This window comes from Castor canadensis, chromosome 15, assembly GCF_047511655.1.
Source record: "Castor canadensis chromosome 15, mCasCan1.hap1v2, whole genome shotgun sequence".
Lineage (NCBI taxonomy): Eukaryota > Metazoa > Chordata > Mammalia > Rodentia > Castoridae > Castor > Castor canadensis.
This window is the reverse complement of record NC_133400.1, coordinates 67758245-67783142: the sequence shown is the minus strand read 5'-3', so window position 1 is coordinate 67783142 and position 24898 is coordinate 67758245. Positions and strand designations below refer to the sequence as shown.

General features: G+C 39.3%; 1 protein-coding gene across 14 annotated transcripts in view; it reads right to left on the bottom strand.

The window, feature by feature from the left end:
• LOC109700328 (cyclin-Y) overlaps positions 1 to 24898 on the bottom strand; it is a 666198-nt gene that overhangs the window by 223516 nt on the left and 417784 nt on the right. For 13 of the 14 annotated variants that reach the window (XR_012442082.1, XR_012442074.1, XR_012442079.1 and 10 more), the window contains one exon: positions 578 to 678. Coding sequence is in view for 3 of the 14 variants with exons in the window: in XM_074056409.1 (XP_073912510.1) it covers positions 578 to 678 (101 nt within the window). In the remaining 11 variants the exon portion in view is untranslated. Of the gene's footprint in view, positions 1 to 577; positions 679 to 8694; positions 8730 to 24898 lie in introns of all 14 variants that reach the window. The other variant, XR_012442083.1, reaches the window with a different exon arrangement.

Sequence of the window (24898 nt, the reverse complement as noted above, 5' to 3'; positions counted from 1 at the left end):
AGAAGGCAAACTAAGAGCTGCATTATGCCAAGATGTCTTCAATCAACAATGAAAGGGTAAAAGGTATGCACAAAAATTAAAAAATGTATCTTAGAGGTCATCTATATTTAAAATAATTTAAAATGTTCTTTTTTTGCATGATGATAATTGTAATTATAAGCACTGTCCTTTGAAAAACACTCTTTAGAAAACTGAATTTTTTATAATTCTATTTTTGTTATTTATATCAATAACTGCAAATTATCTATTTTTGTACCCAATTATATTACAATAATTTACTGTCTTTGTATTTATAAGGTATTATGTATGATATTGATAACTTATGATACCATATAATAAAAACAAGTTAAATAATAAAACAAAAATGTTATTATTTTTATATAAATAGTAATATGCAGAAATATTCCAAACACTGAAATCTTAACAACCAACCAAAGCCACTTTTTAAAAAGAATTCCTCATTTTCAGTGTTCCTCCCCTCCCCAAATTTTATCACCCCTCCCAGAGCCCACAACCAGCCAGCATCAGTGTAAAGAACAGAAAGAGCATTCAGTTAGGCAGAAATCTTCATACCCACCATTTAATTGTATACTTGAGGTTTGGTTGACTGACTGTGCTATCATCAAGGAAAATAGTGGAGCATGAACTGTATTTCCTCGCTATTTGTCCAGGAGGATGCTAGAAAACAATGCAACAAGACAAAGTCAATTACACAGGGTTCAAAATTCTTCCAATGAACATCAACCGTTCATATGAGATCAGGCAACAGAAAGAAAACGTTTTAATGAGAAGTGTTAACACTACCACCACCACCAACAGGACAAAAATACTTTACTATAAAATGAACTTCTTTGTTCTTATACATATAAATTGCCGCCACCACCACTCCTAGTCCCCAATCTTCTTCACCAGGAGAACAGTACACATTTACAATCAAGCATCACTGTGATTGTTCCAGAGTCCATAAAACTATGGGACCTCGGTAAAGTATGGAATGTATGGCTATTTCAAATGAAGCCTGTCATTAGGTGACATCTTAGTTTTATGCTCTAAGGTCAAGTCAAAAACCCACTGTCCCATTTTCTCTATTCTTGGGATATAGTTGACCTGGGGGGAATGGAAAATGCAGCCAAGGCTAATTTAAAATCTCCTGGCTAATCTGCTTAAATTTTAGCAAGGGAAGTTAAATAAAAGTATTCCTTTATTAAGGACAAAATGCATTTTGAAGGGAAACATTGTCTGATGCTTTTGAAAGCACAACCTTTACTAATAAACAGTAATTTAATAATAATAAAATGCCTTTAATACTATGCCTATATACTCTTATGACTGGTTCTTTCACAATTACCTCAGTTTTGAGTTCTGTGGAAAATTTTAGAAGCACTTCCAAAAGGTAATGGTGAAGAAAATAGAGTTTAAATTACACACTGAGTGATAAGCGGATTTTGACAACAGCTTGGGAAACATGATTTGTAGACATCGATCTGGATAATTCATGGTCAGAAAAAAAATCAAATAATGCAAACAAGTTCCTACTTGCCTGATGCTATGTTGCCAATGTAAGTGTCATTTTCAGCAACCATAAGCCCTTAGGGATCATGAAATTGCCTGCCTGAGCTGCCCACAATTAGCAAAATCCTTGGGGACACAGTTCATGAATTTAGTCAGGAAGCTTTGATGCCAATTAAAGACCAAATGCCCTGTTCAATGCTTTGACATCTGCTTTCTATTTAATAAATTCCTTCCGTAACAAAATTATGAAAATTTGCAGCAGTCAGAGAAGTACATAAACAATGCCACAAATATAATTTCCTCTCAAACACTAATCAATACTGGTTAGTATTTTGGGTACCGAATTCCTTAAATCACAGCTAGAGGGCACTACACTAATAAAGCATTCTGACCCTCTCCAGCTAGCTCTCACTTTTTAAACAGCATCAAGTCAGAGAAAAATAACTAAGAGTCAGGAACTCTAGTGTTCAGACTTGTTCTTAGGCTTCTCTCTTGAGCTCACACTATTAGGTGCTTGTATAGGAAAGAGCATGAAGAAAAGTTCAAGTTACAACTTAAGTGTTCATTTTAATCTGACATTTCCACATCAAGTGAATCACAACATTCTCATTAAGACAATCCAAAAGCATCAAAAACAATTCTCTTTCTCTTTTAATCTCTTACAGCAATTACCCCCAAATCACATAAGACATATTTAAAAAATAACAATCTATCAAAAGCTATAAAATGAGTGGCAAGCTCTCAAAATCCTTAAGGAATTTCCCTCACAGAGGCAAACATCTACCATAAACAAAATTATCAGTTGGGCAAGGTGTGGCACACCTGCAATTCCACAATATGGGAGGTTGAGGCAAGACGGGAGAGGTCAAGGCTAGTCTCGGCCACAAAAACAACAAAAATCAACACAAGCTATGTTTATCACAAAAATCCAGTAATTGATATGATGATGACTTTTTAGAGATATGGTTGTTAATAATCCCAACAACAAAACAAAAGGATTTCACTTCTACTTCTTATAGGGTTTCAACTACACATTTCATTAAGATCAAAATGTGACAGGAACTGCAAAGAACTAGTTTCCCTAAGAAAATACAACCATGAGGTCGGGAAGGAGACAGGTGATGCACTCAGGCAAGTACAGCCTGCATTCCCTTCTAATCTAAGACATCACCTTTGTGGGCTAAGAGCAGGAACAGCCCGGGGTGGGCACAGACAGAAGGTTCAGAGCATTAACTCGAAGCTAGTCATACAAAGCAACTCAGACCTTTCAGGATCACCCCAGCTGCTAGTTTGAGGATTCAGAACTAAGAGCTGATATGCTGAACCCTTAATTTTTCAAGGGAATGTCAAGTCAGCTTTTAAACTATTTAACAATTTTATGACTAAAAACCCTGAATGTTAAGTTGTAAAGAATTTTGGTTTCGGGGCATCTCATCAACCTAAATACGATTTGGCATTAACTCATTGAGATTTGTACAATGTAAGTTTCTTTTGACCTGAAACCCTACGCCACTAAGCTGAAATCGCTAGAATCCTTCTACCAGGAAAGCTCTTGAGCCTAGGTCTGCTTGCCTGTTTTGGTTTTTGGTTTGAGTGATTCCTCTTAGGATGTAGCAGATGTGGGTCCTGTGATTCTTTAAACCTCTGAAGGCATAGAAGCATTAGATACATTCACTGAAACATATTTTAGCTTGTTCTTTTTAAGTGGCACACGGTATGTTGGATGGCTCTGTTTTAGTCTAAATATTTTAAAATTTGTTGCCCATGATCTAAAAAAATCACTACACTTATACATGTTAGGGGTGGGGAGGGGTCACTCTTTCACTTAGGCTCCAGTCTCTGCTAGTAAAACACACAGCTGTTAAGATGCACTGGAGAAACAGCAAATACAGTGGTTAAGAAGACAGACACTGGAGCCACAACTTGGGTGTGAATGTGACCCACTGAAACTACCTATGTGACCTAGGCAGGTCACTTTGCCTCTCTCTCTGAACCATTGTTTCCTTACCTGTAGAACAGAGATGAAAGTAACAGCCCCTTCCTCACAAAGTCATTATGAGGAGTACCTGAGTTAAAAATTTCTAAGTGCTGAAGAGCAGAGCTGACACCTATGCTTAGTAAGAAACCAAATACATTCACCATTTATAAGAATGACAGGAACGCTTTTTATGCCTAATGTCCATAACGTCTTAGAACATAAAAGAAAATGCCTAAGACAGTGCCTTACTTGATAAAGATGGTCATAATACTACAGATAGCTTCGAGAGATTTTCTCAAGAATGACAACTATCTCGAGGGCCAACCACAAACTCTGCTTACGAGGAGAGCAGGGTCAGTCTGATTAGTGGGAAGCTCAACTGTGTATTATTTCTAAGGAAATAAATTATTTTTGAAACAATGTGTATTTTACAAATTAAATTACCAAGATGTGGAATTACAGAACTTCAGAGCTACACTGCAATGAGATCATCCAGTCTGCTTATTTATGTAATGTCCACAGTGAAAAATAATTTATTTACATAATGTCCGCAGTACAAGGTCCACTGATACATAAAAATTATTGGAAGAGCTGTCATGTGTCCCAAATAACGAAGATTATCTTCTTAGATAATTCCAATATTGATGTTTGTTATACACAAAGACACACAGACACAGACAACCGCACACATACACATATACGCCTTCTCAAATCCCTAATATCCCTGTAGGAGTGTGCATCACAGACAAAAAGGACCCACTGTGCCCTGTCTGCTCACCTCTTGCTTGTTCCTCCCTAGCAAGTGGTTTTGCAATACCTCCCAACTTATCTCACACCAGGGCTACTAGTTCCTCCACCTCTTCCATCTGTCTTTCCAAGCTGGCTCACACCCCACATTCCCTTTCCATTCACAAAGAGCTCCCTGCTGCTATACCAAGAAGTGTTTCTCAGCCCTGGTATTAATTTGATTTTTGACTTGAAACTCTTCTTTGCAGTATTGGAGACTGAATCCAGGGCCTCACAAGTGTTCTACCACTTAAGCTACTATATTGTATTTTCTTTTTAAAAGAGTCTTGCTAACTTTGCCAAGGGTGGCTTCAAATTTGTGATCCTCCTGCTTCCACCTCCTAAATAGCTGGAATTATACACACGCACATGTGGCTCCCTATCTTTCTTGCTATATAGTCTCAGTCCCTTTTGTAAATTTTACTTCTCTGATCCCCATCAAATGGAATGGGCTTTTCTCCTCCTGCTATAATCTCTCTGCTAAGGAGCAGCTCTCTTCTGAGCTCACCCTGCCTGTGTTACATGAATCTGTTCCTCCAGTCAACTCTAATGTCTTAAAACCACAGTGCCTCAGAACATTCTTGAATCTTCTGCCTTCCTTTCTTTTAAACACTTCCATCAATAGCTGTTGATTCTACTTCCTAAGTACCTTTCAGAAATCATCCTTTCCTCTTACAGTTCTCCAATCACTATAGGGTATCATTTCTCACCTGCATTACTGCAACAGTCATCACCTGCCTCTTGGCTCATTCCTCTCCTCACCATTCCTCTTTCTGCAAAGCAAATTATGGGACTTCCCTGTTTAAATGATCCTGAGGCAGACACTCATCACTCTTCATCTCTCCACATGCAACACTCACTTCCTCCTTCCATGCATGCTGCACCTAATTATGCCTAATTAAACCATGACAGGAACAACATCACTTTTACTTAATGCCCATCACATGTGAGCCAGCAATGTACGTGTATTCATGTACAGTTCACAAGCACACCCAGCAAAGCAGGTAAAATTCCCATTTTATAGACAAAGGAGGTCAGAGAAATAAAGTAACAATTCCAAGGTCAAATCTAAGACACCAGAGCTCAGAGTCATGCTTTGTCTAGCTCCAAAGTCTATGCCTTCTTACATATAGAACTTTGCTGACACTATTCATTCTCCAGAACTCTGCTAACAGCCCTTTGCGGTGCCCCAAGACCTGTATGGGCCCAGTGTCCCTCTCATATTCTATGTGCCCTGTTCTTGCCTTCCACAGCAACGACCACTCTCCACTGTCATTTGCTGCTCACTCACCTATGTTCTAAGGCCTAGACTCTGTCTTGTGGGTAGACTGTATCGTTTTCTTGAATCAGCAAATGAGAAGCAGCTCCATACCTGGGACCAGCATGCCAATGACCATGGTAAAATTGCCTCCAAGATGGCAGCAGAGTCCTCTGTGAGCCCATGATATCAATGCAGCCATGGCCCAGCAAAGAGTGTGCCTATGACAAGGATCAGAAGCTCGTGATCCTTGGTCTATGCAATTGGTAGTGAAATGCTGACATGCCCAGACACAGTGAAGTAGAGCAGTGGCTGGCAGAACCAAGGAGCCAAAGCTAATGTGATGAGATGCTCCAGGACAGAGGGTAAGAACACAGCTGCAGCCAGCGGCCTAGTGCTCAGGGAAAAGCTCTGCCACCTAGCAGTCATCTAAACATGGTCAGGCTACTCAAGGAGGACTCATGCGTCCTCCCTGCTGGTGACAGTCGTAATTTGGCCCTGCTGTCCTGGAGAAACCAGTGGCAGCACACTTTTTCACACTCAAAAGCATCCTGAATGAGGCTGTAAGTTAGAAGATCACTTAGGCTTAACCTCTCCCATGCCATCTGTGATACAGAAAACACCTGAATAGATCTGTAACACAAAATGAAATTGAAGCAGCAATCAAGAGTCTCCCCAAAAAGAAAACTCCAGGACCTGATGGATTCTCTGCTGAATTCTATCAGACCTTTAAAGAAGAACTGATACCAACCCTCCTTAAACTGTTCCACGAAATAGAAAGGGAAGGAAAACTGCCAAAACACATTTTATGAAGCCAGTATTACACTTATCCCAAAACCAGGCAAAGACACCTCCAGAAAGGGGAACTACAGGCCAATCTCCCTAATGAACATTTACGCAAAAATCGTCAACAAAATAATGGCAAACCAAATTCAACAACACATCAAAAAGATTATTCACCACGACCAAGTAGGCTTCATCCCAGGGATGCAGGGGTGGTTCAACATATGAAAATCAATAAATGTAATAAGCCACATTAACAGAAGCAAAGACTAAAACCACTTGATCATCTCAATAGATGCAGAAAAAGCCTTTGATAAGATCCAACACCATTTCATGATAAAAGCTCTAAGAAAATTAGGAATAGAAGAAAAGTACCTCAATATTATAAAAGGTATATATGACAAACCTACAGCCAGCATTATACTTAACGGAGAAAAACTGAAACCATTCCCTCTAAAATCAGGAACCAGACAAGGATGCCCACTATCTCCACTCCTATTCAACATAGTACTGGAATTCCTAGCCAGAGCAATTAGGCAAGAAGAAGGAATAAAAGGAATACAAATAGGTAAAGAAACTGTCAACATATCCCTATTTGCAGAAGACATGATCCTATACCTTAAAGACCCAAAAAGCTCTACTCAGAAGTTTCTAGACATCATCAATAGCTATAACAAGGTAGCAGTATATAAAATCAACATAGAAAAATCATTAGCATTTCTATACACTAACAATGAGCAAACGGAAAAAGAATGTATGAAAACAATTCCATTTACAATAGTCTCAAAAAAAATCAAATGCCTAGGTGTAAACCTAACAAAAGATGTGAAAGACCTCTACAAGGAAAACTATACACTTCTGAAGAAAGAGATTGAGGAAGACTATAGAAAGTGGAGAGCTCTCCCATGCTCATGGATTGGTAGAATCAAAATAGTAAAAATGTCTATACTCCCAAAAGTAATCTACATGTTTAATGCAATTCCCATCAAAATCCCAATGACATTCATCAAAGAGGTTGAAAAATCTACCGTTAAATTTATATGGAAACACAAGAGGCCACGAATAGCCGAGGCAATACTCAGTCAAAAGAACAATGCTGGAGGTATCACGATACCTGGCTTCAAACTGTATTACAAAGCAATAGCAATAAAAACAACATGGTACTGGCACAAAAACAGACATGAAGACCAGTGGAACAGAATAGAGGACCCAGATATGAAGCCACACAACTATAACCACCTTATCTTTGACAAAGGTGCTAAAAATATACAATGGAGAAAAGACAGCCTCTTCAACAAAAACCACTCGGAAAACTGGTTAGCAATCTGCAAAAAACTGAAACTAGATCTATGTATATCACCCTATACCATTATTAACTCAAAATGGATCAAGGATCTTAATATCAGACCACAAACTCTCAAGTTGGTACAGGAAAGAGTAGGAACTTAGTAGTAGAGTAGGAACAGGGGGTAGGAAATAAAACATTATGGTTTTAAGTATCTTTCACACATAGCTTTAGTGCCAAATTCTTCAAGATATGCAAATACTTAAATGAGACAGTTTAAAAATCCTGAGTCAGACCTTTGTTCGGTCAAATACATCATTCTCATTTACTTACTTACTTCATCATTCCATACCTCGTGAAGACAGGCTCTTTCCTAAAGAAAGGGGCACATATTATTTAGGAGAGGAAGGTGGGGCTGTAACTTGCCTGCAGAGCTTGCCATGGGAGCCAGTCAGCTTTACTTGCTGCTCAAGGAAAAGGGAAAAGGTCTCTCCAGGGATACCTCGCTCCTGGCCACCAGAGGAGGGACATACTACTCAGAATGGCCACAGGCTTGAGGGGACTTTTGAAAATCCTTTTAAAGTTAAATTGGTAGGTTTATCCCCTTCTTCTTGAGCACCCATGGAATGTGGAGACTTGACCTACAAACAGCACCTGGGCAGCAAAGAGAGTGAAGAGGCAGGTACACAGCAGCTTATGGGAAACAATTAGGTATTGACTCAAATGGAGTTGGCTACCAGGAAAAAAAGAAAATTTAGGAATGAGTATAAAGGTAAGAACAAATTCAAAATTTTTAAAAAGTGGCTTTTATTTGGGCCTATGTGGCGTCTTGTTATGGCACTGTTCACACACATCTTCCCAATAACAACCGTAATCTAGAGAACCTGGAAAATCATTAGGGACTGTGGACAAATACCAGATGATGCCTGTTCAATTGCAAACCAAGGTGGGCATAGTATACTGCAACATATTGTACATTCTCTAAGTACTGGCACAACCCACAAAGCATTTTTTACCATCAAAGACATGGTAATTTAAGCTCTTCACAGCACACAGTCATCATGAAAAACACAGGGAGACAGCTTCACTTACATGGTTAATGAAGAGACTCTTGCGTTTTTCTCTCACTGTGAAAACAAAAGATGCAACAGAAATGTTACATGCCTGCATGCTAACTCCTGGCAGGCTGCTGAGAATTGAGTCTCCATGTTGAGATCCCACACACCAAGCACTGTACTCAGGTGCTTGATACCAAATACAAGAATACCAGACCTACACAAATGCAGATCTGAATTTGGTTAACAGAGGGAAATGTACATCCACTTAAACAATAGCACCTTCACCAAAAAAAACTGCAACTGAAATCAATTAAAGGACAATGGTTTTCCATTGACAGAATAAAGTAGTATCAATTAGTAAATTTCAAGGTGAATAATAGCAGGTCTACTCATTTCTAACTCAACCAGACTCATAAAGATCAGTAGTACATGAGTTAAATTTAAGCAAGTGCAATACCACCCATACTATCACTGAGACATAGGCCAGATGAGACGTGTTGCAAGTATTCTTTGTCATGGAAATCATTTGCTCTCCATGCTGGGTGTTGGTGAACAGCCTAAACTCATGTTTAGGATGCCTACTGGAGCATCTTGCACCGCCCCACCCTCAGGAGGTTGAGGAGACTCCCAATAATAAACACTGCTCTGATAAGCCTGGCCTTCATTATGACCTCCAGCATCTCCAAGCCTCAGTGTTGGTCAGAATGGGTGTCCTCAGCCCCAGGAACTGGAAAGGTGCCAGGGAACCCAGAGGAGCTTGTAATAGCCCACTACCACTGACTCTTGGATTTTCTTGGTGCATACTAGTCCATCAAAACAATTCCTGAGGAGTTCACTATAAAGGATGCAAAGAACAGGTTTCTTGACAGGAGATGGCATTTTAAGTCACTACCTCAGGATACCCTAAACTAGTGAGCAAATACAGCTTATTATCTGAGGAAGGGTTTTCCCTGCAGCCTGTGCCCCCAAAGTGGGTTCACTTCAGTTTTCAAAAGTTCTATTGCTCATCTACTGGAACAGCTTAGAAAATTTCCTTTCTTTCACATGCAGTTCTTAGATTCACAAGGAAACACTTGTCTTTTCTTTAGACATGTTATTCTCAGGGACCTGGGTGGTATTATTCCCAGTGGTAGAGCACTTTGCTAGCATGCACAAGACCATGGGTTCAATCCCCACCACTGGGGAGTGGAGCACATTAACCTCTCTGTAAATGACTACTGCTCTCCCCCACCATCTCAAAGATATTCAAGATATGAAAGCAAAAACTAATCTAAGGACACATTTGTGTGTATTACAGAAAGAGACTAAGAGACAAACAGCGAATGTCCTATGTCGAGGCATTAGATGGACCCATTTGCAGGTGATTACCTGTTTCTGTCACAGGACTGGGAAGTGAGCATCACGGAGTGTGAGGCACCTGGGCCACTCAGACCACAGTGAAGGACCATGCCTATTATGTACAACGTAGAGGGGGGTGACTACTTTGCCCTACTCCACATTAAATAAAAAGGAGGATGTGGCTGGAAGCACTAGGGTTTGATTTACACTCTAACATGAGTGTGTGTGTGTACGCATGCATGTGTGTGTATGCATGCATATGTATGTGTGGACATGAACATGTTTTCCTTAAATTCACTCAATACTAACCTTATGTAGCCAGGAACAGAGGTACAATGACATTTCTTTGATGATTTCCCATTGCCTGAAAGGATCCAGAACACCTTCTACATGGGCTACATACCTCACAGGGTTTCCAGCAAATTTTGTAGCTGATACCCAGTCCTTTCCAGAACATCCCTGCCATAGGTGTAACAGAATCTTTATGTATCTCTGTTAGGAACCACCTCAAGATCACTTCAATACTCTTATATCAGCTCCTGCTTCCAGTAAATAAAAGCTATCCATTGTACAACGAATAGGCTTCCTTCAAGAAATATGAGAGTTTCTAGATGAGTGTGGTGGCATATGCCTATAATCCCACTACTTGGGAAGCTGAGGCAGGAAGATCTTGAGTTGGAGTCAGTTGGGTTACACAGTAAGAAGGTGTCTCAAAGAAAACTGAAATATTAGAGTTTCTTATAGGGGTATTATTGAGAAGATTGGGATTACTCAAACACAGGACAGAGGGCTGAAAAACAGAACCTTCAACAGGTTAGGTTGAAAGCTTTACCTAGAAAGCTTTAAAACAAACTTTCTTATAAAAGCATATGCTATTTTACACATCGGCCACAAGACCCAATCTCAGAGATGAATCACAACACTTCCATGCACTCCAACCAGTTCAAATTAGAATGGTAAAGAACAGAAGTTCACTAGGACTATTACAAAACACTCAGGGAAAGGCGCTGGGATCTGTTACAGAATTTCTTAGGCATTCGCTGTGTTCATATAGATGGATACCTCCCATTCTCTTCAGAGTAACTAGGTCTGCTGAATTTCATGTGAAACCCAGGGCTCAAATTGGGTACCATTATGCTCTATTACTCTGTGATGCTGCTTTTACAGGGACCCTTGCCAAGATGAAGAATGTAATCTTGAGAGGCTTTTCCACACATGCATTCCTATGATTGACATCCTTTTGAAGTGTCTTCTGGGTCTGGAATGAACCTTTGTCTCTACAAACAGATAGGAAGAACTCTTAATATCCATGTTCTCACTAGATGACCCATTTCTCTGACCTACTGCCTACATCAGGATAGGTATCAAACCCTAGCTGGGCTATTTCTCTCTTCTAGGAATTTAGAATTGGGCATCCCTGAGAGCCAAGTTTATTATGACAAGCAACCTGACCTAAAAGGTAAGTAAACTCTGGCATGGAAAGGGGAAAGTTCTATTTGCCCTGAGAACTTAGGTTTGGGGAGGATCCCCACCACTCCCTAACAATGTACTTTGTTCCTTGACTATCTATACAAACAGTATGGTCTATGTAGAACACTTGCTTCCTTCTGAGAGCCTGGAATTGGGTACATATCAACAAGGCTATATGCATGAGTAATCCTCAACAAAATCCCTACATTGTCCTGGCTGGCAACATTCCATGGATTTTCACAGCTCACTCCTCTTGGGGCAATGAAGTGGAATGGCAGAACTCTTCTGGGAGAGAACTCCCAGGGGCTTGCAGCCAGTGTCGTTTGGACCTTGACCATGCATTTTCTCCTTGTATTCATTTTGCTTCTTTGCTCTTGTAATAAGTCATGCCATGAACACAATTGTATTTTGTGTCCTATGATTCCCCTACTGAATTGCCACACCTGATCAGAAGGACACCAAGCAGCTGCTATGCATAGATCCATAGGACAAAGTTGGTGCCGCCTGAATCCCCCTAACAGATTTATTGCCCACCTTCCAGTCATTCACGAGATTTCTGAGATACCCTGGTGCCCTTAAAACTAAGTATTCCTTTTCTCCTAAGCTAGCTGGAACAGAACTAAGACCCTACACAATGAGGGGAATAGTAGAGTAAGCAGAATCACTTATAGTGGTGTAACACCAAGACAGACTGACAAAACTACCCAATTCTAAGTCTGTCTTCCAAATAAATTTGAAACCATGGAGCCATTAATCAGCTCTGAAATGCTTTAGCTATTTTATGTAATGGTATAAGCAATATGTCAGCTCATTATTAAGAGTTGACTTCAATCATTCTTAAGATCTCAGTATTTTTGGTTACTAACGACATATTCATCAAAGTCTCTGGAATTTCCAGAGTTCCTACATAACTGGGTGCACTAATAGTCATATTTTGCTTTGTTTTGAAAAACAAGCAATAAATTGATGGGATCATAAATGTCATCTTTCTTGGGAGAAGAATAATAGCAATATCTGATTCAATCTATGATAGCTTGTAAGACGATTTTTAATTGGCCATAGGGACAGTAGATAATGACTTAAAAAATGTACTAGAGGGTTCAAAAACAAGCCATCTAAAATCAGCAAAAACACTAAAGTTGGTATTAAGTCTTCTCCAGAAAAAATGTAGACTAAACAGTAAATGGCAGTGTTTGCAAGCTGAACGACAAACAAAATCTCACTCCTTTGCCACAATGTCACAAAGGTAAAATTTCTTTAGTCTTAAAAATGCATCTTTCTGGAAAAGCCTAGTGTCTTAATATTAATGAGGATTTGTTAACAATCTAAATGTAATTTCAGCTAACCTCTTTTGTGGACAGGCATTAGAAATTACCTTGGTTTTCCCTCTTCTGTTTCTAAAACAGACCTTGCAGTGGCAAGGGTCAGTCACTATTCAGCAGTAGATTAGGACAGAGGAAATCGTAAGTACCATCCCATCCAACAACCTTTTTGGAAATATCCCATACAGGTGCAGACAAGGAGAGACTAGAAGGGAAAGGTAGGGGACACAGCCCAGAGGGGACAGTGTACTGGGCTCCTGGGGCTCCCTCCTCTCCAGCATCAGTGGTGGTGGTGAACCCAGACATCACATGAAATAAGTTCCATTTAAAACAGGTTCTGATATAAAAACACTTAACTATCTTACAAAGACTTATTTAGCTTACTAATTATTCTGGATATGAAGAACTGGCCAGGCCACATAAACGGGAAGCTTCAACTCCAATGTACAGAACTACAGTAATTTTTGGAGATGCAAAATTGATTATTGATAAAACAAAGCCAATGTGGATTACAGAAAGAATTTATTTACCTTTTCTTCCCTATGGACAGCCTATATCAGGCTTTGGACAATCAAATAAAAAGTTAAATATACAATTTTTTTAGAATAAGTTTGAGATTATCACACAATTCCTATAGGCTTTGATACTGCAGTAGATTCAATCATTCACTCAATTCAAAACACAATTATTGAGCCCCTGTTCAGAGTGCACACCAAAGTTCCTGCCTTATTGAGCTTGTAACCTGACAGCAAAGTCAGGAACACAGTGACCGGGACACAAAATGCACCATGGGAGGACATCACCCCACACTTCAGACCCTGAGCAAGGCATCCTGGTACGGTCATCCCATGAGGCACACCTCCTGTACTGCAGAAAGGGAACTTGGAACTGCCAGGCTGACCTGTGCTTATTTCTAAACCCAAGCCTGAGGGAACAGGACATTCTGTGCATTTGAAAGGAAATCTAAATACACAAAGCAGGTGAAACAATAAGGAAGAGAAAGAAAAATTTCAAAGATGTCTAGGGCAGAAACAGTCATAGGGAGGGGAAAATTCCAAGGGAGGGACTAGGAGGCAGACAGGACACAGGAGAAAGCTATTCGAAGAACAAATAATCACACTTAAGTTGCCAACTTTAGGTGTTTTCTGTTTCTCACAGAGAATACAGATGGCCAAAGAATTTCTTCAGAAGCACAGAAACTGCAATTAAGTAGGATCTTATAAAACCTATGTCTGATTCTAAAAGAAAATACATACTTATATATAAAATTTGGAAAACAGATAGCAGTATAAGGAAGACAATATAACTACAAATGGTACAAATGAAAGTTAAAACTTGGAAAATATACAGATACATAAAGAAAAAATATAGCTCAACAATCCAGAGACAACAATCACTATTGATATTTTGGTGTGTATCCTTTAGTCTTTCTCCTATGCATGTTTATACAGAAATGTCACAGGTACTTAAGCAAATGGATGTATTTGTGTATAAATATATATAAACACATGTGTTCACACATAACCATGTCAACAAAACTATGCCCAGTTTTCTATTGATGCATTAGCATTTTGTTGGTTATATATTAATTCTTTAAAACATAAACGTATTAATACTTTGTCATACGTATTAGGTATTTTTCCTGCTTAATTTCATTTTTAGAATTTGGCAACAGTGGGGTTTGAACTCAAGGCCTCACACTTGCTACAAAAGTGGCTTTACCATTTGAGCCACATATGCCCAGACAACCCCCTTTTTTAAACTTTATTTTTCAGATAGGGTCTTTCATTTTTGCTCAGGGCTGGCCTCAAACCATGATCCTCCTACTTACAGCTTCCTGCACAGCTAAAATCACAAGTGTGAAGCACCATACCCAGCTTATTGACTTGAGATGGGGTCTCACTAACTTTTTGCCCAGGCTGACCTTGAACAGAGATCCTTCCAATCTCTACCACTCAAGTAGCTGATTACAAACCTGAGCCACCACATCCAGCCTTTTAGGATGTATTTTGACATGACTTTTCATTTTTAGACAATTTTCTCCATTGCTTTTAAAAACTTATTATATACCTTTGCCCATTGTGATACTACATATTCATTTACATTGTTTCTAGATGCTCATGATTACAGTTATTACACTGAATCTAGAACTAGTCAATCCACCAAAAAATTATTCTGGCACATGGTGGAGGTGAGGATGTCATGTGACACCGTAGGTGAGAATCAAAGTGCTGTGAGTACTATTATAAGGGCTGTGTCAAAGACTGGCTTATGTCATTCAGACGTGACCTCCTCCTGGTTTGCTTCCAAGGTGTTTGGAAGTAACTTAAATGGAAAGTCCAAGACCAACCTGTCTATATCAAGGAAACATGGACAGGAAAAGATGGGCCAGGCTCCACTGATGGGCTGGCATACAGCCCCTCTCTTCTGAGGTGTGGGCAGCACAACAGACTCTTAAAAGTAAGACAAGCTGAGGAGATGCCAGAGACCTGAGCCAGGGAAGAAACTCAATCCAACAGTGTGAATGAGAACCTATCTTCAGGGTAAAGACTGAATTTAATGAGAATTCCTGCTGTTTTAGTTACACTTGGTCTTTTAGACAATCTCAGGGAGAGATATTAACTCCATTTTACAGATGAAAAAACTGAGATTCAGGACAGGAAGATCAACTGAATCATCAGGTGACACAGACAGTGATGGATCTAAGCTCAGGTAGTTTGGCTCCAGAGGGTTATGCTTTAATCATTAGGAAATCCTTAGAAGACTTTTAACTCTTCTTACACAGTGACTGAGTCGGATTATCAATTAAATTCAGTGGCCTCCCTGTATGTCATCAGACAGCAGACCAAAAACGTAAACCATGTAAGGTGGGCTATACCTATGATAAGCTATGAAATGTACCAGAAAGGTTAGCCTGTACTAACTGAAGGGCAACTGAAGCTACTCAGCTTTACAGCTTGGGGGTGGGGGGGTGTGCTGAGGTGGGAGGTAGGCAGCAGTGGCTGGCTGAAAAGTAAGTTTTATCAATACCAACAAACAGGCCAGAGGGCACTGTCAGCAGCTCCCTGCTGTGGAGAGGGCATCATGTCCCACCCCAGCCCTCTCTCTACATCTGCGTTTACTGAGCAACTTTCTGACCTCTAGATCTGGCACAACATTGGTCAGAGGAGAGGATGCAGTAAAAGGCATAATAAGAAAAATGACATTCTGGGCCTGATTGCATCTGAGTTTGTACTGAGCAAGCAGCTCTGTCCAGACTTGAAAGCCCAAGAGATCAGACACCACAGTAGAGTGTTATTTCTGGGAAAAGCAGACCACAATACTCAAAGAGGGCTTTCCTGTACATTTATCTTACAAGGCTTGGTTTGGCCAGGAGACCCTGGCTCACCCCTGCCTCTTGCAGCTCAAGAGAGAAGTGGGGGAAAAAGCTGTCCCAAGAGCAGAAGGGTCACCACAAGTTCATACATAGAAGAGGTAGTGCAGATATACTACCTGGGCAGAAAATATCTACATCCTCCTGTTTCCAAATAATGGGTGTTCTAATAAAGTCGGGAGAAAATTGCCTGGGCAACATAACAAGACTCCTCCCAAGATAAAAAAAAAAATTCTTGACACAAGCTAAGTCAAGGATTAAAGCAGTGATTTTCAGCCTAGGTATTCAGAGAGCTTTAAAATGGCTGAGGCATGATGCAGGGTCCCTGCCACATTCCTCCTTCACAACTGCATTGCTACAGCTTCACAGAGAAAGGCAGGCCAACCTGACCTGAGATCTGTTCCAACTCAGCATGAAAATCTCTAGGGGCACACAAGGAGTGGAAGCAGCCATCTCTAATCCTGGTTCTACAGCAGGGTCCAATGCCAAGCCTCCCCCTCCCCACCCCCCGAGTCCTGTGGAAATCTCCACTAGGAACACAGGGAGCACTGCCAGCTTGATGGTGGTTTCTGTCAGGGCAATACCTAGTCAGTGATTAGAACCCAAGGGAAAGATCATGTGAGCAGGACAAGGATGAGCTGTGTAGAGGAAGTACAGGAAGCTAAAACAATGGGTCAGCGAGTGGAGGCAGGTGCCTACTTCAATCTACCTGTCAGCCTTTTATGACCGATCAGAGAGCAATGGCAGCTCTCATGTAACATGCATTATGAACATGTTAAGTGAGTTCACAGAACAGACCTTCACTGACAGAAAGTAAGTCCTACTTAAATGACTGATTTACGATAGGAAGAACATGCAGCATTTTGACAAAAATACATTTAAATCAAAAGAGAAGCTGAAAACATTAACCCAAAGGAAAAGAGCAGGTGGGGATCTTCCATTCAACATGCAGGTGAGTTCTTTCGGAGGCTAGTCATTGAACTAGCACAGAGATGTAAATAAATGTGAAGAATATGTTGACAATTACCTTTGTGACAGGGGCACCTGGAAGAGGGTAATGGGTGGACAGATAGAGGAATCCAAGAAGGTGTTCTGAAATTTATCACTGATTTATTTATTTTTTGTGGGTGTCAAGCAGCAGGTATAACTAAATCATTTGTTCCATCTTGTAAAGCCTGGTATATTACAGAACTGCAAAAGGGAGTGTCTCCTATAGCTGAGTAATTCCAATCAAATGGATTCCAATTCATATGGAATAGAAACATTTAGTGACGTCATTATAACAAAACCCCCTCTATTCCTGTCTATTCATGTATGTGAATGAAGTTCCTCAGCACTTCTATAAAAACAAAGACTTTGGCAGGCAATACTGCCTCATTCTAGTAAAAAACAATGGTCAATCACAGAACTATCCCAGTAAGAAATGTTTTTCCAAAAATATTTCAGGTTCAGGTTTAATAATTACTTATTAAAATTTTAATATGTTTGTAGTGTTTTAATCAACTGACAACTAATGATGATGCTTCAATATTAAAATTTATTTGTGACACTTTGTGCCTTGTAAGAACTAGAAATAAAAAATTAAATTAAATTTAGGTTCACTTTTTACAAAAGTATGATAGTATAATAAGTGACTATCAGAAATCAAAAGTATTTCATTTAAGATAAAATTCTATGGAGAAAACAGAAAGGAAATACAAGTTCAAGATAAAAATGGAATGATATGAAATTTGCAATTGCTAAAGAACAGCATGTTCATACATTTTTAAATGACTGATGACAGCTACCAAACGACTACGGTGTTATAATTTCACTTGAAACGTTTTTAAAAGACAGTTTATAAACATTTATACTTTAAAATAAAACTATCAGAAATTAGACCCTTTGATAGGATGAAAAAATCTTAAATGAACATAAAAACGCTTGAGGGAGTTCCTGGTTTCTCAAAAATATTTTCCATGGCATGTAAGCAAAGGAAAAAAACAAAAAGTAAAAACCAAAAGCAGAAATCACTGGTGTAACAGCTTTAGCTCCTTTGGATGCTTCAACATCTGACTGTAGTCTTCTCTGTGGAGCCTAACAAGCCCCAAAGAAGACATGTGTGTGACAGACCAGGAGCTGCAAAAGACAGTCTTGACCCCAGCACACATGAAGGTGATAAAGAGAGTTGGGAAAAGTGGGTAAGGGGAGAATAGGAAGGCCATAGGAATGCTCGGAGGAAAGAAGTCCCCAACAGGGGACAGCAGCTTCTACATGCCAGATAAAAGGAAGACCAGAAGGTGGGTCCTTTCCCCATGCAAAAGGTCAACACCGCCCAGGAGCAAAAACATGACCCCACACAGAGGATGACTAAAAAGCATGGTTTTGACTTTAGTATTTCTGAAAAGATGTGCAAAGAAAAACATGACTTGCATTTTATTTCTGAATTTTACATTTCTGCTTTGGCTTCAGGACAACAGTTCTTACTCCATAAGTATTTTAAGGAACCCTTGAGAAACACGCAGTTCTCCCTCCCACTCTCACTTGCATTCTCTCCCTCTCCCTACCCCTCACACTCAGACATGGTTTTATTTTTTTTTCACCTTCTTTTTCAAAGCAAAGAACTTCTAAAAGTCGTATTAATTAAAAGAAGGATGTAGCTTGGCTGTTTTTTTTTTCTAATACTTGGGTAAGCACTCATATTTTTTAAAATAATTAATTTAAACAAGTGAAGAAAAGGAAAAGACACCAGGAACTGCATGTAACTTTGCCCCACAAGCAAAAAAATTCGTATCATGAAAAGCCAAGGCATGATAAATGAGCTAATTTCTCTGTAATCTGGCAATTTCTTCCACCCTATAAGGAATCCTTGGTCCCTTCTGGGTTGAATGGCTCTCTTAAAAAGAAAGACTGAGATGACATCTCATTTATGCAAAGAAATGATAGAGTACACACTCTGGTTTTGGATAAAATACTAATTTCAGTCAAGTGGAGGGATGTAATTTGCAAGCATTCTATTATCCTGTGGCCTTTTAGCATTTCCATTCTCCTTTTGAACAGCGAGAATGAGGTTCCACGTCAAACCTAAAACTCTGATACCCAGAAGGGAAAGGAATATAACAATCAAGAAACTAACTACTTAATGCAGTCTCATGTTTGCCAATTTCCATAGTGTAACTACAGACTCATAAAAAGGTGACAGGTGAGGGGCCTGTCCAACAGACCACCAAACACTGGGGATGGAAAGAGGATGAGGAGGCTGCAGAGGAGAGACATTGGCTGTGGTCCCAACAACAGCTGCCCTAACATAACTGGTATCACCCCAACAATGGCCTTAGCTACAACATTCCTTCCAATCAAAAACAAAAATGATAGGAGCCACAGATGTAAACTGCTCTAGTATTCTCAGAAAGGTGGAGTCACATAATAGAAATGTAAGTTTATCTAAATGAAGAGGTTTAGGCTTACAACCAAAAACAGAACACCACGTGGCTTTATCATCTTTCCTTCTTTAAACCAGGTGGATTGGCACACTCGCCAGGCACTCAAGGAAGCACAGGGAATGCCACAACTCAGTATCACAGGTTCTTTTCCCTTTAGGTGACCCAGACACAGCAACAGTTTTGAAAACCATAATATCATCTGTAAAGAAAGCATTCATAGGCTACTGCAGGAGCTCGCAGGAGTTCTCCAAAGGCCCACTTACCCAGCCTGAGGGGGTCAAGGAAACTTTCAGGAGGAAGTGAGGGCAGAATTGAATATAAAGCAAGAGGCATATCTGAGGAACTGCAAGGGTTTGGGCATGGTTGAAGCAGAGGTACAAAGAAAAGACAGAAAGTGGGTTGGGAAGGCTGGATCACGAGGGGTCTTTTGTTCATGCTAAGGTGTCTGCCACTTAAGTCTAAGGTACCTGGAGAACCATTAAAAAGAAAAAGTGTATGTAAGAAAGTGACATAATAAGATCTGATTTATACAAAGTCCCTCATTTAGTCATAGCACAGATGTAGGTCTAAAGAAGGTAAAGCAGGGAGTTCAGTCTATGGACTTGGATCAGTAATCCAAGTGAGTTGAGTCCAAACTTAAGGTGGCAGCAATGGGAGTGGGCATGAGCAGTCAGACTCAAGAGTTATGTAAGAGGTAAAACAACACACTGGATTACCTAAATACAATGGGTGTGCTGGTAAATGTTTAACAGTATCTTAAAAAAAATGATTGTGAACAAAATAATAACGGAAAATTTCCCAAATCTAGAGAAAGATATTCCCATACAGATGCAAGAGGCCTCCAGGACACCAAACAGACCAGATCAAAATAGAACTACCCCATGACATATCATCATTAAAACAAGTTCAGAAACTAGGGAAAGAATATTGAAGGCTGTAAGAGAGAAAAAACAAGTAACATACAAAGGTAAACCCATCAAAATCACAGCAGACTTCTCAACAGAAACATTAAAAGCAAGAAGAGCGTGGGGTAAGATCTTCCAGGCACTGAATGAAAATAACTTCAACCCCAGGATACTCTACCCAGCAAAACTATCATTCAAATAGATGGAACAATAAAAGTCTTCCATGATAAGCAGAAACTAAAACAATATGTGACCACAAAGCCACCACTACAAAAGATTCTTCAAGGGATTCTGCACACAGAAACTGAAACCCAACTTAACCATGAAAAGACAGGCAAGCACCAAACCACAGGAAAAGAAAAAGCAAGACAGTAGAGAGTAACCTCAACTTAGGTACACACAATCAAACCTTCAAACAACTAAGACAACTAAATGACAGGAATCACCACATACCTATCAGTACTAACACTTAATGTTAACGGATTTAATTCACCCATCAAAAGGCACCGCTTGATGAAATGGATTAAAAGGGAAGATCCAACAATTTGTTGCTTACAGGAGACCCATCTCACCGAAAGAAATAAGCATAGGGTTAGGATGAAAGGCTGGAAGAAGATTTACCAAGCCAATGGCCCCTGAAAACAGGCAGGAGTAGCAATACTTATCTCTGACAAAGTAGACTTCAAACCTACATTGATCAAACGAGATAAAGAAGGACATTCCATACTAATAAAAGGGGAAATAGACCATAAGGAAATAATAATCATCAACCTGTATGCACCCAATGTCAACGCACCAAATTTCATCAAACATACCCTGAAAGGTTGTGGGAGACTTTAAAACCCCATTATCATCAATAGATAGGTCATCCAAATAAAAAATCAATAAGGAAATTCAAGATCTAAAATATACAATAGATCAAAAGGACCAAGTTGATGTCTACAGAAAATTTCATCCAACTTCTACACAATATACATTCTTCTCAGCAGCCCATGGAACCTTCTCCAAAATAGATCATATCCTAAGGCACAAAGCAAGCCTCAGCAAATATAAGAAAACAGAAATTATACCGTGCATACTATCTGATCACAATGCAGTAAAAGTAGAACTCAACAACAAAAGTAAAGACAAAAAACATGCAAACAGGTGGAAACTAAATAACTCATTACTTAATGAACAATGGATCATCGATGAAATAGAAGAGGAAATTAAAAAGTTCCTGAAAGTCAATGAAAATGAAAACACAACTTACCGGAACCTATGGGACACGGCTAAAGCAGTCCTGAGAGGAAAGTTTATAGCCATGAGTGCATATATTAAAAAGACTGAAAGATACCAAATCAATAACCTAATGATACATCTCAAACTCCTAGAAAAACAAGAACAAGCAAGTCCCAAAACAAATAGAAGGAGAGAACTCATAAAAATAACAGCTGAAATCAACGAAATAGAAACCAAAAAAACCATACAAAGAATTAATGAAACACAAACTTGGTTCTTTGAAAAAATAAACAAGATCAATAGACATCCCCCCCCCCCCCCCGCCGCCCCGGGCAAACCTGATGACTAAAATGAGGAGAGAAAAAACCCAAATTAGTAGAATCAGGAATGCAAAAAGGGAGATAACAACAAACACCATGGAAGTCCAGGAAATAATCAGAGACTACTTCGAGAATCTATATTCAAACAAATTTGAAAATCTTAAGGAAATGGACAGATTTCTACATACATATAATCATCCAAAACTGAATCAAGAGGAAATTAATCACCTGAATAGATCTGTAACACAAAATGAAATTGAAGCAGCAATCAAGAGTCTCCCCAAAAAGAAAACTCCAGGACCTGATGGATTCTCTGCTGAATTCCATCAGACCTTTAAAGAACTGATACCAACCCTCCTTAAACTGTTCCACAAATAGAAAGGGAAGGAAAACTGCCAAACACATTTTATGAAGCCAGTATTATACGTATCCAAAAACCAGGCAAAGACACCTCCAAAAAGGAGAACTATAGGCCAATCTCCTTAATGAACACTGACGCAAAAATCCTCAACAAAATAATGGCAAACCGAATTCAACAACACATCAAAAAGATTATTCACCACGAACAAGTAGGCTTCATCCCAGGAATGCAGGAGTGGTTCAACATATGAAAATCTATAAATGTAATAAACCACATTAATAGAAGCAAAGACAAAATCCACTCGATCATCTCAATAATGTAGAAAAAGCCTTTGATGAGATCCAACACCATTTCATGATAAAAGCTCTAAGAAAACTAGGAACAAAAGGAAAGTACCTCAACATTATAAAAGCTATATATGACAAACCTACAGCCAGCATTATACTTAACGGAGAAAAACTAAAACCATTCCCTCTAAAATCAGGAACCAGACAAGGATGCCCACTATCTCCACTCCTATTCAACATAATACTGGAATTCCTAGCCAGAACAATTAGGCAAAAAGAAGGAATACAAATAGGTAAAGAAACTGTCAACATATCCCTATTTGCAGAAGACATGATCCTATACTTTAAAGACCAAAAAACTCTACTCAGAAGCTTCTACACATCATCAATAGCTACAGCAAGGTAGCAGGATATAAAATCAACATAGAAAAATCATTAGCATTTCTGTACACTAACAATGAGCAAACAGAAAAAGAATGTATGAAAACAATTCCACTTACAATAGCCTCAAAAAAAATCAAACACCTAGGTGTAAACCTAACAAAAGATGTGAAAGACTTCTACAAGGAAAACTATACACTTCTGAAGAAAGAGATTGAGGAAGACTATAGAAAGTGGAGAGATCTCCCATGCTCATGGATTGGTAGAATCAACATAGTAAAAATGTCTATACTCCCAAAAGTAAACTACATGTTTAATGCAATTCCCATCAAAATTCCAATGACATTCATTAGAGATTGAAAAATCTACCATGAAATTTATATGGAAACACAAGAGGCCACGAATAGCCAAGGCAATACTCAGTCAAAAGAACAATCCTGGAGGTATCACGATACCTGACTTCAAACTATATTACAATGCAATAACAATAAAAACAGCATGGTACTGGCACAAAAACAGACATGAAGACCAGTGGAACAGAATAGAGGACCCAGATACGAAGCCACACAACTATAACCAACTTGTCTTTGACAAAGGCACTAAAAATAGATGATGGAGAAATAGCAGCCTCTTCAACAAAAATTGCTGGGAAAACTGGTTGGCAGTCTGCAAAAAACTGAAACTACATCCATGTATATCACCCTATACCAAGATTAACTCAAAATGGATCAAGGATCTTAATATCAGACCACAAACTCTAAAGTTGATACAGGAAAGAGTAAGAACTACTGTGGAATTAGTAGGTATAGGTAAGAACTTTCTCAACGAAACCCAGCAGCACAGCAACTAAGAGATAGCATAGATAAATAGGACCTCATAAAGCTAAGAAGCTTCTGTTCATCAAAAGAAGTGGTCTCCAAACTGAAGAGAACACCCACAGAGTGGGAGAAAATATTTGCCAGCTACACATCAGACAAAGGACTGATAACCAGAATATACAGGGAACTTAAAAAACTAAGTGCTCCCAAAACTAATGAACCAATAAGGAAATGGGCAAGTGAACTAAACAGAACTTTCTCAAAAGAAGAAATTCAAATGGCCAAAAAACACATGAAAAATGCTCACCACCTCTAGCAATAAAGGAAATGCAAATTAAAACCACGCTAAGATTCCACCTCTCCCCTGTTAGAATAGCCATCATTAGCAACACCACCAACAACAGGTGTTGGTGAGGATTCGAGGAAAAAGGAACCCTCTTACACTGTTGGTGGGAATGTAAACTAGTACAGCCACTCTGGAAAAAAATTTCGAGGCTACTTAAAAAGCTAAACATTGATCTACCATTTGATCCAGCAATACCACTCTTGGGGATATACCCAAAACACTGTGACACAGGTTACTCCAGAGGCACCTGCACACCCATGTTTATTGCAGCACTATTCACAATAGCCAAGTTATGGAAACAGACAAGATGTCCCACCACTGACGAATGGATTAAGAAAACATGGTATCTATACACAATGGAATTTTATGCAGCCATGAAGAAGAACGAAATGTTATCATTCGCTGGTAAATGGATGGAATTGGAGAACATCATTCTGAGTGAGGTTAGCCTGGCCCAAAAGACCAAAAATCGTATGTTCTCCCTCATATGTGGACATTAGATCAAGGGCAAACACAACAAGGGGATTGGACTTTGAGCACATGATAAAAGCGAGAGCACACAAGGGAGGGGTGAAGATAGGTAAGACACCTAAAAAATTAGCTAGTATTTGTTGCCCTTAACGCAGAGAAACTAAAGCAGATACCTTAAAAGCAACTGAGGCCAATAGGAAAAG